General features: G+C 41.2%; 1 protein-coding gene across 23 annotated transcripts in view; it reads left to right on the top strand.

Annotated features, from left to right (window-relative positions):
- Nucleotides 1-17,644, top strand: part of LOC113159466 (neurexin-1a) — a 217,797-nt gene that overhangs the window by 86,640 nt on the left and 113,513 nt on the right. For all 23 annotated transcript variants that reach the window (XM_026356188.1, XM_026356175.1, XM_026356186.1 and 20 more), the window contains 5 exons: nt 2,247-2,630; nt 8,608-8,811; nt 11,229-11,255; nt 15,979-16,101; nt 16,831-17,212. In XM_026356188.1, coding sequence (XP_026211973.1) covers nt 2,247-2,630; nt 8,608-8,811; nt 11,229-11,255; nt 15,979-16,101; nt 16,831-17,212 — 1,120 coding nt within the window. The remainder of the gene's footprint in view (nt 1-2,246; nt 2,631-8,607; nt 8,812-11,228; nt 11,256-15,978; nt 16,102-16,830; nt 17,213-17,644) is intronic.

The following is a 17,644-nucleotide window of genomic DNA, read 5'->3' as shown; positions in this document are numbered from 1 at the left end:
TTATCTTCCATCTTGTACCCCCCCTCCCCGTCTCCTTTACAGACATCTTTATCTCTATGTTCCAATCTTGTTCTGTATCCATCTCCTCCTCCTTTATGCTCTAGCATTTGCAGAGACATGTCCCTTTCCTATTTTGGCTGTGAATAATGTTCCAAACATAGTCAGTCCTGCAGTGTGTGTTATGTTTCGTGTGCTGCAAGTCTGGTGATGGCACATGTCCCCATGGGATTGTATAGTGCCTTCTGACTTAACATAGCTTGACTGTGTTTACACACTTTCTTACAGGACTGTGACAAGTGAGCAGAACACTCTGAACAGATGTCTGAGAGATGCTGACATCCTTCTCTTGTCTCCCACTTACATCAATTTAGACAGACATTCCTACTGTATACTTAAAGGCATCCTCGTTGGCTGTTTATGACTGAAGCATTGATAGCATCAGATGTGATGAAGTATTTAATGGTATTTTGCATTGCAGCTACTGAGTGGTCATATGGTGAGCTTTGACAGTGAATTTTGTGCATTTACACGTATCTGGACCGTAGTTATTTCATGCTGATCATTCCTCAGTCAGGCACCTGCTGTAGTCAGAGAAAAGTTTCCTCGCTAATGAGTTTGATGTAGTGAGCTCGTTAGCTATAACCTGAAGGGAGCTGTTCTGGCTGCATGACGGGTGGCCCTTGCCAAGTGTGCAAAGCTTGGAAGTCACAACAGCTGTGGCTGGAGAGAGCAGGGGCAGTGGGTGGTGGTAGGAAAGTGCTGGAACAGATGCCCGGGGCCAAGACCCTGAGAAAGGAGCTGGAACATGTTAGTGGGACCAGGTTAATCATTGTGCACTTAGCTGTCTCTGTCCAGCACTTTTCCAGGAAGGCTGATTCACCTTGGTTATAAAGTACATACATTACCAAGATTATTGTTAGCTAATAAAAAGATTTGTTTCTTATTGTTTTTAGATTTAATTGATCGAAACTAAATCAAAACACAAAGACATTTGACTTCCTAATTATGTATCCTAATCAGGCGTTTATTACATGTGTAATTAATTGTGATATGTACATTCATGCACGCTAATGGTAGCCGTAATGAAATGTGAAGGGCCCCGTTTAATGTCTAATGTGTCTCTGAAATGTACCAGACAGCCCTATTGAAAATTCATGTGTGGCTTAAGGCTTGTTTCCCTAAACAAACACTTCAACTAGAAAAGAAAGTTAAAAGCTGCGCTCCTTTTCCACATAGTAGCAGTTAAGACTCAGTCATTTAGCCCGAGGCAATCAGCTAATAGCTCCTTCATATCTGCCATGGCATGCATCTGCCACTCAAAATGCAAATTATGACTTTATGGCAGTTTTACTTGTGAGCATCCTTAGCCCACTATTTCTCTGCCACTCTGTCCATGCTGTGGCCTGTGTGGATTCTAAGCAGCGTGGTATATAGATTACTGGACGGAGATGTGGGCAGTGGAGGCAGCCACCATTAATTAAAGATCCACAATGGCTCCTGCACTGAGAGTAACAGATCCATATACAAATTAATCACCCGGCCTGAGTCCTGCAGTAAAGGCCTTCCTTTTCCTCAGCTTTACAGTCCAGTCATGTCCACTGTTGTTTACCGTGCTCTAGATCCAGAATTAAACCTGAATGAGAGCAATAAATCATGGTGAGGAAACACACAAAGTCTCATTGCAGGTTTATGTGTTTGAGAGGCAAACAGAAAGAGAGACAGCGAAAAAAAAAAAAAAAAAACTGCCTGCAGTCCGTTAATCAAGCTCAGAAAGATGGCTACAATGTTTTTTTGTTTTTTTTTTTGTTTGGTTGGCTCAAATGATAGAGGGGGCAATGATTTTTCTTTTCCTTTTCTTTCTTTTTTATGATCACTGCTTTATAGATAAAGAAGATTTATTATGGGAAATCCAAGGAAAATGGAGAAGATACTCATAGGGATCCTAGATTAGGCTACTAATAGACTAGCTGTCTTGTGATTAATGTGTCTTATCAACACTAATCAGTCATTGTAAATGAAGAAAATCCTGACCCTGTCCAAATGGATATCACAAATTAAGCTAATTTTTTCACCAAACCATTTCTAAATGGGTCTTGTCTGCATGTTTTTGTTTCTGCAGGGCAAATGATATCTTTTGTCATTTTAAGTCAATATGAATAGGTGTTATAATCTGTCCATCTGGTGAATAACCTCATAGTAGTTCAAAAATGAAAAGCTATATTTTTCCTACTGTGTCTTATTTTTAGGTACTATCTCTATCAACACATTCCGTACTGCCTACACAGCCCCCGGTGAAAGTGAGATCCTGGACTTGGATGACAATCTCTACCTCGGGGGTCTGCCAGAAAACAGAATGGGGCTGGTGTTCCCCACTGAGGTGTGGACAGCACTGCTCAACTATGGCTACGTGGGCTGCATTCGCGATCTTTTCATTGATGGACAGAGTAAGGATATCCGCCGCCTTGCAGAGATCCAGAAGGCTGCCGGGGTCAAGCCCTCGTGCTCTAAGGAACCTCCCAAACAGTGCTTGAGCAACCCCTGCCAAAACAGCGGGATCTGTAGAGAGGGCTGGAACCGCTATGTGTGTGACTGCTCAGGGACCGGATACCTGGGACGCTCCTGTGAAAGAGGTACAGTAGGATTTCTGTCTAATTTAAAATTTGAAAAGAGTTTGAAAGCATCTTGTGAGGTAGAAATGATCTGGATGTGTCGATTTGTTGATAATGCTGCACAGTGACACCCACTATGCAGGATCTTCTGGGCTGATCTTGTTTTTCCGAACAAGACACTTGGAAGGTGGTTGCTTTTCTGGTTTCTGTGGTATCTGCGCTGATGGTTGAGCCTTTACAACTCATACACAACCTTCACAGCTCTCAAACAGTAACTAATTCAAGTAATAAAGAAAGTGTGCATGTGGAGATAGACAGCCGGGGAGAGGCAGACAGACTGAGCTCGGATATGAAGAGTGTTGACTTGCAGACTGTGTTGAGTGGCAGGTGACTGATGCACCGCTGAGACGCTGCTGGTCACGTTCTCCATGCACACAAGCCTGTAAATTGGCTGTCTTCTGCTAAACATTTGGCTCATCAAACCACTCACTCATGACCAGATCTGGTGCAGAATACTTATCCCTCTCACCTCCGGAGAAGAGAGATAGGACAAGAGAGTATCATAGCTGGAGTCGATGCACTGTATGTTTTATGTATAGTTCTTTTACTAAAGAGATTTCTAATCTATTAACATAAATTAATAGCCCAGAATTTGAAGTGATGATAATCAGCTGGGAGTCTAATAATACTATACTTTAATCTAAATCGAAGATGAGTGGTTGAATGACATGTCTGTTGTTTTAATTAATAACTAAGACCATCAGGCGAGGTAGTTATTCACTTTATATACAGTAAAGCTACTGTATAGTGTGAATTTATAATAGAACTAACATCTTTTTACTGTATACGTCCTGTGCTTTTCAAGTGTTAAAGCTTTAATGTTGCAACAGTATGGCAGTGTTTTCATCAGGAAATCTCAACAGGGCTGTAGCGGCAAATGAGCAAAAATAGTTAACATATGCATAATCAAGGCAAATGTCAAAAAGAGCCCAAGCATGTGACACTGTTATCACAGCATGATGCATCTGCATGGGAACGACAGCCTGAACAGGTTCTCTCATTGGGAAAAAAATAAAAATAAAAAATGAACTCCAGTTGGAATGTATCACATCCCACGCAGTTACATGTGTCAGCTCAGCATGTGCTTCTGTTTCTCCTCTGCGCTAAAGTCATCTACCTTATGAAGTGGTGCTGCCTAAATATCCTGTGATTGGGATGTGTGGCTGGGATGCTGATGGTACGGCAGGATGCTAGTAGGAATCCGCTGAGTCAAATGGCAGCGAAATAGCACCAAGGCACATGAGACCTGAACGATTTTGAACGGTGTTTCCTGTTTACAAGCCAGTCTTCTGAATGCAGTGGCGTAGTTAATGCTAAGGCAGGAAATTAATATTTAATTTTAAAGACAGAAACTATAAGAGTGCCTGCAAGAGAGAGAGAGAGACAGAATCCCCTCTATCCCTGCTGAACGCGTCAGCTAGGCTTGACTCTGTGTTGCTCTGATTTCCAACATGTGCACATCCACTCTAGCTAATGAGTTGACAGGAATTAGGGCATAGTACATGAGGTAGGTGGAGTGGGCATGGGATACAGATTGTTTCACCTCAGGAAGACAATTACTTATCCATAGAGTGTTCTTGCATTCAAAAATAGGTAATCCATTTTGACTGCATCTGAAAACAATAGCAGGAGACATGCGGCTTGAAATCAGCCCCACTTGAAAACACTGCATGTAGCAAATGTCTCCATTCCTATGATCTCCTCTCTTCCCTCCTAACACTCGAGAGTATTCTGGCGTCTCGGCTACCGCCGTCCCTCTCTCCTATTTCCTGGCTGTCTCCGCTCTTGTGTATAAGACTGGCATCGGCGAGATTGTGAGTGGGAGCAGTGGTATGGAGGATGTGCCCTGGCGTGCTGCCAGCTGTTTTGATGGCTCCAGATTGCTTCTGCGCTGGTAGGATGAAGCAGGCACCAGCAGGCCGAAGAGCTGTCAAAAGAATTACCCCAGCTCTCACTTATCCATGCATGGTGTACCACCCGGTGGCAAAATACAGCTACTGCATATGGCGGAGGAGGAGGACAACAATGAGTGGAAGGAACAGGAGGTGGAGCTTCGGAACAGAACCATGGAGCTATTCGCCCTATTTTGAGAGATTTTAATTAAGCAGACAAAGCAATTTTCCCCTTTGCATCCCAAATGTCTTCCCCTTCATTGTTCCTCCAGTTGCTAATTAGCCCAAATATTAGTCTTGCAGTGTGAGGCTAAGGCAGCCTCCCAGATGGTGTAGTAGGTGCGTTGCAACACATGCACGTATTCCCTAATGAGATATGACATGCTGTATTCCCACACTGACAGCACCTGCATTCTGTCACACGGACAGTGACTGCAGTCGGATGTTTACACTCCACATACTGCACGTACCTGTGATGAATAAAAAATCATCCTGCAGATCCATATAAAAATCAATACGTAGATGTGCACTATTGACCACATGCTCCAAACACATACAAGCTGCTGACACGTGCACATGTAAGCAGAGGCTTATGTGTTAAGATGGTATGAGCTTAAAATCTTTAGTTTGGAATTAAATATAAAAGGCCTGCACAGGAGGTCACTGTTATGGAATACATCAAAAGAAGAAGGCATGGATCCATAATATTAATATATAATCCAGTATCTACAATAGATGAAGGATATTGTGCTCCAAAACATAGTCCACAACAATGGAATATATAAGCCCATTATGTAAATTGACCACATTTATTGCTTTTCAGAGCATAAAGCCATTTGCCATTGGGCAGAAGCAAAAGCCAAGAGGTGCATAATGTTATTGCATAATTGTGAAATGCCCTTAAAGGGGAATATGGCTGTGTTTAAGCATTAAAACATTTTTTAGCCATGCCCTTTAACAGCGCACTGTGTGTTAGTCACCATTCACCACACTTGAATATAGTCATAAATTAGAGAGAGCTGGTTGTCTCATGCCCCTAAGCGATGTACACACATGCACAGAAAATTGGTTGTAAACACAAAAAAATGTGAATGTAGGAATACTGGGGATAGAAGCAAATGTTGTGGAATGGAGGTTTGGCTGGGGATGAAATGATCATATTTGCCTACACAAACTAAAGGAAACTGTTCAGTAAGTCGCGCGCACTTTGTCAAAGGATGTTTGAGCTGAGGGGTTTTTGATGTCTGGTTTCCACAGCTTCTGATAATAGGTTCTTTTAAAGACCTTGATACCACAACAAAGACAAAAGAGTGAAGATTAACTTGTAAATCATTAAACTAAGTGGTAATTCTACTTTAATGGTCTCAACGGGCTGAAAAGCCTAATTTGCACATACTAAATCTTTACCACCTTGGCTGTCGCTTGTATTCCTGACAGCACCAGCTGAAGTTGCACATTCCTCTGCTCTGAACGGACAAAATCCAGTTTCTATCTTTGCTCTCATTTCGAAGCCCATAATGAACTCGCCGTATGTTGTCAGCGCTCACTGTACCACATGCAGTTTCTTTCTTCTTTAGATGGAAAGGGGTGTTTATACATCCTCGCCAATGGAACAGTGTTTTCATATTTTAAGCTTTAATTTTGAAATGTCTGGATCTTTCCTTGCTGGTTGTTGAACATCCATTCTCTAAAAGCCCAATATTGGTTTGTGGCTACAACCCTGATACAATGGGACATCACAGTCTTTTGACGCGCAGTTGAAAGCTCTCCTTTCCTCCAGAACCTTTTCTCCTTGAGGGAGGATGGAGGAAAAACCCCGTCCATGTCTGCTGGTACTGTTACTCCCTCTTGTTAGTAGCGCAGTCTTATCTATTTCTTCTCTGACAATTCCTCCTCCTCCTCCACCCCCCCACCCCCCCAAATCACTCCTTGTTTTCTTGTGAAAATCAGAAAACAATGTTTTACTGTGCTTTGCAAGACAGTAAATGAATGCTTGGTTTAGTTTGGTACTGTATGCTCCATCTCCCCTCTGACAGCGTCCTGTTGGGTTGGCACAGACAGATGCTCCAGCTTCAGTCCTCTCAATTTATTTCGATATTAAACACGGGAGTGCCATTAAAGATGACTCGGCTTTTAGGATTGGATTTTTGACAGGTGCTCACTTTGCATTAGATAATGATTCCCTCACTTGTCATTCTCCATATTTTCATATCTATTTGTACTTTTCCTGTGTATGGCATTTCAGAAAGACTCTTTTATAAAGTTCTGCAGAGGTGACATCTTGAATGAAATGCAATCTCTAACTCCAATGGTGATTAGGCTGATCCATCAAGATTATTTATGTGAATAAAATTAATTTTGTTTCTACAAGATGTTGCACAGGGCACATACACGTGTAGATTCTTCGTGAGCGTTTGTTTTTATACGTTCAAAGAATAGATGAACACATTTTCATTGTCATCAGTGCAGGCTTTTCTTCCTTTTGTTTCCTTTTTACTTTGTGCTAACAGAATGGATCCTGTCTCACACTGCCGTATTTTACCTGTTATGTGGCAGTTATGGTTTGCACATTCGTTCTTCCCAGCATTACAACATTCAGTGTTAATTTGAATACAGTATGAAATACTTACATGTAATAAAAAAAAAAAATCGTGTTGTGACTAAGTACAAACTAATCTTACGGTGACATTTTTCAAGTTTTAGGAGCTTGAACAGTTGCTCCATTTTTCCTGGCATCAGCTAACAGTTTCCAAATGCAGCTCTTTGCTTTAGCTGCCTGGCAGGAAGCAGACAGTTTAGCACTGAGAACTCGTTTGTCACCCACCCCTGTCATCCACAGCATACCCCAGGAGGGCGTGGAGAAATTGGATTTGGGTGAGGAATGTGACGGAGTCATCCCAGGGGATAGATGTGACATTGGCTCTGTGTCACGAGGAAGTGGTGATGAGGTGGCGTGTGTATATTGGTACCCTATCAACCCCGCCCCTCTCCATCTTTCGTCCCTCCAGCTCGCCTTCTATCTGTATCAGCACTGCAGCTGCAGTAATGGCTTTGTTATTGGGTTATGGTTTAGTTACAGTACCGGAAATGCTGTTACAAGCTCCTGCCAGCGTTAAACAATCTCTCCAGCATTTCTCCAGGCGGCTGCCTAATGCTTTGAGTAAATGCAGTCACCCTGAGCAGAAGCTCAATATTCAAGGTCCACAGACTGTTACAGTTCTGTCGTGGATTGTATTTTTTCCTCAGTCGATACCAATTTGTCCTTTTGTAGTTTGCCACTATTATATGGCAAATACAAAAACCATTCTGTCACTTGTTCTTTGTTAGTTGACAGAGTTTTTATTTTTTATCCAGTAACGTATTTATCAGTCTACCATTATATGACTTCTAAGAGTTTAAGCATGGACTGTACATGCACATACGCTGCATATCTATATACTTATTTTCTGTGATGGATGCCATCACCTAAATCAACACAGAGAAGACAGATCTTTGACGTTGGGGAGCTGTCAGCTGTAGTACACAGGGTTATGTGATGCCAGACTTGTGACAAGTCACACGCTGCTCTTGCATTACATTTCTGTGTACATGCCTCGCAGGTGTCACTTTAGAAATGAGCCACAGATTTTGTATTGTAGTTGTAATTTTCATAGCCTAATTGTTGGATTGATCAGCAGCCAGAATGACTTGGGGGTATCTGCTGTCAGTGAGTTGTCTTCCATAACAATCCTGCAAAGCACATATCTGAGACAGTCAACTTCGTGGTTTAGCAATGCTTGTGTGTTGGGCAGTATGATGGCTGACAAATCAGTGCAGGCTGCTAGTATTGTTGAATTAGTATCTGAGGCAGCTTTCTCACTGTGGTGACCTCCACATCATAGTACTTTATAAATTTTCATTATTTAATATCTCTTTAATGCTATTTTTTCATCAAGATTGAAAGTCAACATTAAATTAAATTCATGAATAGAATATTATCTTAAGCGGCGCTGACAGCCCGTCGTTGGTTTACTGTAATACTTTGTTTTTCTTCCCTCTCCCTGCAGAGGCGACCATCCTCAGCTATGACGGCAGCAAGTTTATGAAGGTCCAGCTGCCAGTGGTGATGCACACAGAAGCCGAGGATGTGTCTCTGCGCTTCCGCTCCCAGAGAGCTTATGGCATCCTAATAGCCACCACATCCCGGGACTCTGCTGACTCCCTGCGTCTAGAGCTGGAGAGCGGGCGTGTCCGACTGACTGTCAATTTAGGTAATGCCTCGGTCATACGCTGACTGCAGGACCAAGTCATGTGAAAAAAAAGCTTAATGCAGCTTGATAACACCTTTGAATGCACATAGTCACATATACAAAGCATCTCTCTTTCTCTCTCTCAAACACACACACGCATGCACGCATTAAATATTCTTACTTTATATAGTACATACTGTGAATAGAAAGAGAGGGTGTAAAGGCTTTCAATGGCAAGAGTCTGCGGCTCTCCGCTCACTGCCAGTTGAACACACAGCTGCTATTGCCCTGTAGGGAATGCTCGCTGCCTACTTCATCATCTAACCTCTGATCAACATCCATACATGGTATATTTCTGAAACGGGAACTGCCCTTACACTGCTACGTTCCTTTTTACGGCTGCTTCAGTTCAAATACATTCAGTTATCATTTAAAGAAGCCATAATACACTTCTGAAGATGTAAATTACATGTCCTTTCAGCTGGTTACCAAATATAACGCAGCCCTTCGTTACACACACGTTTTTTCAAAATTATTTATTCACCTGTGCACTTTAGCAAAAGTGCATGATTGCACATGAATCAGTAAATGCGTGTTAAATGAGCACCGGGAAAGACATCTGCCCTCCCGCCCCGCCTTCAGCAAAAACAGAAATTTGAGGACAAAATGAACGGCTCTGTGTGCGCGTGTGTGCATGTGCTCTTATTTGCTCAGGAAAGAATCCAATGATGCCTGTGAAAAGTTTGATATCTCTCAAACAGAGCAGTGCTGCACAAATGATAGCCATCTATTTCTCCTTTCCACTGGCTAAACAGAAATGGGCTCCCTAAGCGGGGCCGTTTAGTCTTGCATACAAAGTAGACTGTTTCTGTCGTCTGCCACAAGGAAACATGCGTCCCAACGCGGAAGACAACAGCGCCACACTCTGACAGGGCTGACAAGTCCATTCAGATGCCCTTCGATGAAAAATAATAACAGGTCACACCATGTTTTGTTTTCCTTTGAATTACCTTTGATGCATTTTAGACATTTTTCAGTTTGTCACCAGCCCTTGAAGCCTGTTCATCTCCCCCTTCTCCCTTTAAAAGGCAGAGCATTCCCTGTAAGGGTAGGCTAGTGTTGGTCTCTGGCTGTTTGCGACCACTTTTCTGCTGTGGTTGACAACACATGACAGGCAGGGCCAAATAGGAAGGAAGGAAGGGTTTGATCTGGGTCACCTTCCTCAGATGAGGCATGAGCTAAGCCCTGGGAAACAGAGAGGTAAAAAAAAAACAAAAAAAACAAAAAAAAGAAAGAAAGAAAGATGCAGAAATAGTGGCTGTGGATATGACTGTGCACTAAAAGAGTAGTAGTAGTGTGTTATCATATTAGAACTATTAGTAGCAATGCCGCAATTTAAAATACTCAATTGCTCATACAATTAAGATGAAGCTATATTGTATTAAAAATAATAATAACATATATATTATAAACGCATGATGGACTATTGATGCAGCAACTTGTACCGTGAATGTGAAAAATCAGTGAACACTGATTTTTCTGGAGCTAATGTTGGGCAGTGGTAAAAATAGTAAAGCAAGTAAAAGACTTTTACATAAGTATGAGTATATATTAGTATAATATCAAAAATCTAAATAGTTATTATGCTGAAGGACCTATTCCAGAGTATTTTAATTTAAGGACAGTATATTAGTAAATTATAATCACTGACGCAGTTATAATGTATGTGAGAAGAATTGCACACTTATTGACTTACAGCTAACTTTAGAAGAACTTTAAATAAATGTACACACAATTGTACTCATGTAAAGTGTACGAGTATATTTAATGAATCCTTTTTTTTATCACTGCTACTTGTCTTTAGAGCACCAGCAACATCAGTACAAAGAGCAGCATTTTTGTATTTGAACCCAAAATTCACTTAAGTAAAGTTGTAATAAGTTTTAGTGAATGTGACAATGAAAAAGTGGCACATAGATGACTAAATAGATAGGTAGAGACATTTAAAGAGAAGTGGAGAGACTTGGAATACCTTCCGACTGGCCCTGTCTGACTCTGACCAGATCTGATGCTCTCATTCTGTACAGTAGATCATAGACTCGAAATCAACCAGCTTGAAATATCTGAGTTTGTGTTTGGCTACACAGAAAAACAAAAAAAACAGTGTCATATGACTAAACATCAACTCTAATGATTTTATGTTCTGCGTTGCTGGAACATGTATTTCTTCTGGAATCCAGTGCTGTGCTCCTCTGGCACAGCTCTACTGCATTGCTTTTACCAGCCTGCTGCAGTTTTGGGGGCCACGGGTGAGAGCATCGGAGGATGGAAAGTGTCCATGTGTGTGTCCCCAGAGAGGTGGACTGTATGCTTTAATGATGTCTGCAGCTGTATCGTTGAAAGATGAATTTATCTCTCATCTATTCTTCCCCATCTAGATTGTATCAGGATTAACTGTACATCCAGTAAGTTACTGTTCACCTTTCTTCTTCTTCTTCTTCTTCTTCTCTAACGTTTACTGTTTCTGGATAACTTATGTCGTGCTACATAGCCTTGCTTGTGTTTTTTTTTTTTTTCTTCTTCTCTGCAGCACTTATATGATCCTGACATTCAAATATCTTAATAAATCCAAATATCTGTGGGCTTAAACGTATGCGATATTCAGCTTGCATTACCATAGACGCTGCATTTTGTCATCGGGGAAAAATACTTAGGTGGAGTTGTGTGCATCAGCTGTCTAGGAAAATAATGAGCAGAGAGGAGAAGATGGAGGGAGGCTTAAGTTAATGACAAACTCAAATATGGCAGTCAGCTGCGATTCTATATTGAGTTGTTTCTAATTAACGAACCTTTTCACTCATGATATAAAACGCAGGCTTTGGAAGTGCAGGTATTTTAGACATGCATGGTTTCCCTGTCTCCACCTCACGTTTTTATTTTTTCTTTCATTTTTTTTTTTTCCTTTCTACTTCAGTATTTCACACGGGTTGTAAATTGATGGGGCCATTCAAGACACAGAGGAAATACGGAGTGTGATTTTATTATTCTCATTAACCTGCCTCACAGAGCAGAAAGAAAGGGATGAAGCGGGAGGGAGAGAGAATAGATCTTGTTGTGGGATTCATGGTGAATATGTGTGTGTGTGTTTGTTTGTGTATGTGTGTTTCAACAAAGAGGTTACATTGCAATATTTTGGGAGGTAAATATCCCTGACATTTATTATTCCGGAACAGTGATGAATTAATAATTACTTCTCTGGAGTCATAATACGTGAGCCTTCTTCCTGACAGACACCCTCTCAGTATCTGTAAATACCACCAGAAATAAGACAGTTTAAGCTCCATAATAGAGTGCCGGTGACACACACACACACACACACACACACACACACACACACTGTACTGTATATAAGAACAGACTGTTCTCTCTCTGCAAACGCAAGCGTTGGATCTCCTTGTGTGTGAAGTGTTACAGTATTTGAAGGTCACTGCATGATAAGAAGCGAAGACTTGAACAAGAAAACGCCTCCACACAGAATCACATGACGTGACCTCTAGACATGCTCCTGTGAGCCAGCCCTCCTTAACACCTTTCTAAATGCTAAATAGCATTGTTCATGCATCTTGGATTGCATCCCTTGTTTGTGTATGCAAATAAAAAAAGGCTCTAAGCTCTAATTCCCCGTTCCAATGCTTTAAAAGGTCATTCTTGGTTCAGGATGATATTGCGAAGGCATAATCTGTGCATAAATGGCCACAAGTAGGTGTTACAACTAACTACTAATGTAAATATACTATTTTATAGTCATTATTTTTCATTTGTAAAGGTTCATGCATGATACCTTGAAAGTAGATAGAAAAACTGCTGCTTTAACTGAGATAATTTTACATAAAGTATATACTGTAGCATTTCTTTCTTTAATAGATCCAGACCCAATTATGTCATAAGAAAATGTTTAATTGAAGTTCTTGGAAAGAGCTGTTTTAAGCCAGTGCATTTCCACTTATGAAGCATTAAGGTTTAATTCATTTTTTTTCTAGGTTATAATTTTTCTCCTTGTTATTTTCGTCCTCTTTTTTTTTCCTGTGTTAATTAATGTGTCTTGTCAGGCGCTGCAGCTCCGGTCAGCTCGGTGGATGAAGAATTTCAGCACTGACTCAAAGAACACATCACTGTCAATTAAGGACCTAGGCTCCCTGGGGCTGCCCAGAGCTGTCTGAAGAAAACAGTGCCACTTCGACTTAAACACTGTTAACAGGCACTGAGTGACAACAAACTAAAAATATTAACTAAAAATATCTTTTGACAGAGTGGCTTTTTTGTCTGCCACAGTGATCTTCTATTATTCATTAACGTGAACCACATGATAATCCCACTTTACAGTGTAGCCAGGATGCAGTGATGAGGGCAGCTGAATTTGAATATTCTATTCGTGACCTTCTCGGACAGCGTCTCAAAGCAGTTATTCTCCCGTAATTGATCTCTTCCATGCATCAATATTTCACTTTTGACTTATTTAGCGTGAAAGAGCTGCAGGAGATATTTTACATGGATATTACACCTGTGTGCCTGTTATAATGATTAATGAGGGGTTGATTTAAAGGGAGGATGCTCTGAATCTGAGGTACACACTAATCAGCTGAGAGCACTTTAGCATAAAAAAAAAGATGATGTAGATGATGCAGTGTGAAATAAGAATTTGAAATACCCTTCCCAATAAAACTACCTCCCTTCAGCAAACATAAAGCACTACTGTTTAGATTAAAACCTTAAACTGTATTTCTACAGAAGTGTAAATGCAGATTATACAGTTAAGAGAAGAAAACCAGTAATAGGAGGGACTTTTCTGTGAAATGGACATGATTATTCAGTTCTTGCTAATAATATTATGTGATGGCAGTTGTGTTAAAAACAACTTTTCCACATGCTCAGTACTGAGCAGTCTGTTTTTTAAGCAAACAAATGTAAATGGCACAATAACTCTGATTAGTAGTGATTGTCATTGTTTTAGCACTATTTAACCTGTGCTTGGTGAAACAATGTTCACAATAGGTTTTCAGTTAGCAAGGAATTGATTGGACAGGAGGCTTGCCCGGCGTGCTAGCCTGCCGAGCTTCCCCTCGCATGTGTGATGTCTGTGTTGATGGTGATACAGCAGCGGTGGCCTGCTGCTTGGTCAGCAAGTGTCTCATTTTTCCTCCACCTGGGTGAGTCACAGTGTCGGGACAGGCAGCACCAGTATCTGGTCTGTCATCCAGACAGCCAGAGCTGATTGACTGAATAATATCTTCTCTTGGTGACCTGTGCCACACTTCTCTGCCTTTCCCTTGGGCCTGAAGTCAATGAGGCAGGGCGAGATCACTGTAGATCCATCACAGCAAATAGATCACCATCACTGAGGGCACTAGAGATGGCTGGACGCATCAGACAGTGGACTAAAGACTCTTAATGTCTGGCCAGCAGCTGGCACTTTAGACCACAGGCTACATAACAGGCATAAAACCAGGCTCTGTGGTAGTGAGTGTTGTGAAGAAATGTGCTGTTTAATACAATTGACCTCTTTTCCCCTTTCCTTTCTTTCCTCCTTGGAGAGCAACAAGGACAGGATGATGGAAGGCAAAGATCAAGCATGCTTTCAACTCCAACTCCATCCCATTATTTCATATCTCACCTCCTTAATCCCTAGCCAGTCGTCTGGTTTCAATCCTGCCCCGGTGTTTAGTGCTTACAAAGCGGAACTGTGCCTCTGAGATTGAGTGTGTCCCAGTACTTTGGCACCCTAAGATTTGCATACACATTGCATTGGGACTTTGAAGATTGCAGAAAGGGAAGTAATACATAGCCATAAATGTGTTCAGGGGAACCTGGCACCCGACTGAAATGCGTCCCGCAGTGGGCCAGGTATCCAGAGCCCAGGGATTTTAATACTGTCACAGTGGTGTGTCCTCATTGGCCTGTTTGGTTATGTGTGCTCAGCAGGGGAACATCAGAGCTACAGTAGCAATTCAAAGATGCTTTAAGACGGAGGCTGCATGAAAAAATAATGTGTTGCCCCAATTGGACCAAATGTATCTTGGAGAGAGATGTTTTCTTTTTTTCCTGCCTGTGAGATCACAGACCTGCACACGTTTGGTTCAGTTACTCCAATTTATCTGTGATTCTAAATTTGATTATCTCTCCTTGAGGTGTTAGGCACGGTGATTCTGTGTGGCGTCTCCATTACTACCTGCTCGAAATGAAGCTCGTCATGCAATATTAATATACTGGGTTCAGTATTCGGTGAAGGAGTGAATTAGGGATTTGATGTATTGTTATCTGTTATTCAGTTAGGTGTTTCTGTATAATTCATAGGGTTAATGAAAGTGTCTCTGACTTAATAATGTGCAGTCTATGCTGCCATTGCTTATTTTTCTAAAACACCCACTTATTTTCAAAGCTGCTGATAATCAAAATCACATTCTGTATTTCCAGTTTTCTGTATGACTGGATTTTCATAGGACAAAAGACTGGGCTGTTAGCTGTGCTTGAAAGTCGGTCTATTTGTTTTTTTTTTTTTCTCCATCATGCATGCTGCTTCCATTATCTGAGTACTAATTTACATATCACTATATCATTCCATGCGGAGGACATGAGAGAAATCAAATACTGGGTTGTGCTGGCGTAAGTAAACAAGATGGAGAGGGATGCCGAGTGCCTTATTCTGTCGTTGCCTTTTGGTAGTTATTTGCTGCCACCAAGTGGCGTGATAGCAGTGGAACCAATCTCGAAAGAAATTAGAGATTGGCTGTAATAAAAAAGTTTAATCAAGCCGTGTTTAGTTAGCTAACAACAGTGTGAAAATTGATAATAATAGTAATAATAATGCAACATCCTGATTACTGCCTCCCTCCTCTTGTTTTGAAAAATGGTGTTCGTTGAGAATTCATATATTTGATGCCCTATCTAATGGTGCGATCAGTACGGCGAACGCAAGCCAGAATGATGTGTTCGTATGGATCATTAACTATGTTTACCTTAATGTTTTCTGCCTCTGTCAAACTACTTAACTCGTTCACTCTGTGCTCCTTTCGATTGTGCCCCCCCCCCTTTGATTCTGTTTACATCTCCTATCTCTCAGCCTCTCTCTTGTTGTGTCTGTGTGTGTGTCGGCGCTCATGTGTGTTAACCATTGTGTGGACTGTTCTGCAGGCAAAGGCCCAGAGACAATTTTTGCGGGTCAGAATCTGAACGATAATGAGTGGCACACAGTACGTGTATTCAGGAGGGGCAAGAGTTTGAAACTGACTGTAGATGATCTGCCGCCCGTAGAAGGTACTTCTCTTCTGTTTCTCTCACAGAATTCATTTTTCTCCCATGAATTGAAATTTTCCTCAAAATGTGTTCTGCTGCCCAGATTCTAGGTAAGAAATAAGCTCTAGAACAAAATAAAAGCTGTGGCATCTGTGAAGTTTTACTCAAACGGAGATGGCCTTACAGTGTTTCATTAAACCCATATATCCAAGATGGGTATGGCTGTTGCAGTTTATTTATAAATGTTTCAGGTGGTGCTGATAAATCTGCCATACAATATTAATTTTTGTGATTTCAGATAAAATTATATAATAAGGCACAACGAGCTAACATTATGTATTTATGGATCCTATTTTTAGTGTACACCAATGCTGATTTATATTTAAAATTGTAAAAAATATATATTAATATATCAATCAATATCTAATGAAAACATTCTAAAATGTTTTCAATCTTTTTTCAATTTTAAGTACAGTATAGGGTATTTTATGTTTTTGTGCTGTTGTTTGAAAATAAAGGCTCTGGAATACAACCTCAATAAAAGTTACTTCACTTTTGAATGTCAGCCTGGGTTGCTTGTGAAAGACAATGACATAATATGTCCTCCCAGATCTGTGTAAGATTGTGATCAATAATGAAGCTCAGCTTTGCTTGATTGATAATGATGACGGACATACAGAACATTGCTCCGTTTGTTGTTGTAAAAGCCCAATAACACCCTCTCTCCCTCCCTCCTTCTGCTGATCAAAGGTCAAATGGCAGGTGACCACACCCAGCTGGAGTTCCATAATATTGAGACGGGCATTGTGACAGAGAAGCGTTTCTTGTCCATGGTGCCGTCAAACTTCATTGGCCACCTCCAGAGCCTCTCCTTCAATGGCATGGCCTACATAGACCTCTGTAAAAACGGTGACATTGATTACTGTGAACTCAATGCCATGATCGGCTTCAAGAACATCATCGCCGACCCTATCACTTTCAAGTCCCGCTCCAGCTACGTGACCCTCACTACTCTGCAGGCCTACTACTCCATGCACCTTTTCTTTCAGTTCAAAACCACCTCCTCCGATGGTCTCATCTTGTTTAACAGTGGGGATGGGAATGACTTCATTGTTGTGGAGTTGGTCAAAGGGTAAGTGAGAGTTCTCCCTTTAGTCAATAGATTCATTCACAGTTACTTCTGTTTCATCTTCTAGTGCTGCGTTTTTTTTTTTACAATTAGATTTTCTCTGGTAGGTTTTGCTCCGCATTTGGTGCAGCAGTCGTCGCTGTCATGCATTTTCACTCCTCTGCACACAAGTGACTTGTCAAACAAGAGCACTTGTGCCAGGAATTTGTTCCAAGAAATCTGGCATATTATTCTTGGGTTTCCTATAAAAGAAGTTGGATTTGGTGTAGGCGGCACTTGTGTTTTTGTTTAGCTGTTGTAGCTGTCAGCCCTCCGGCTGCAATAACTCCTCGGCTCTTCTTTTTATCCACATGCTTTTGTTTGTAGAGCCCTACCTGCCACCAGGTGTAAAGACCACAAACCGTACAAAGCGAAGGAGTTTTAAACTGTGTTGAA

This window comes from Anabas testudineus, chromosome 15 (assembly GCF_900324465.2).
Source record: "Anabas testudineus chromosome 15, fAnaTes1.2, whole genome shotgun sequence".
In the NCBI taxonomy this organism is placed as follows: domain Eukaryota; kingdom Metazoa; phylum Chordata; class Actinopteri; order Anabantiformes; family Anabantidae; genus Anabas; species Anabas testudineus.
The sequence above is the reverse complement of the archived record's forward strand: the minus strand, read 5'-3'. Positions and strand labels throughout refer to the sequence as shown.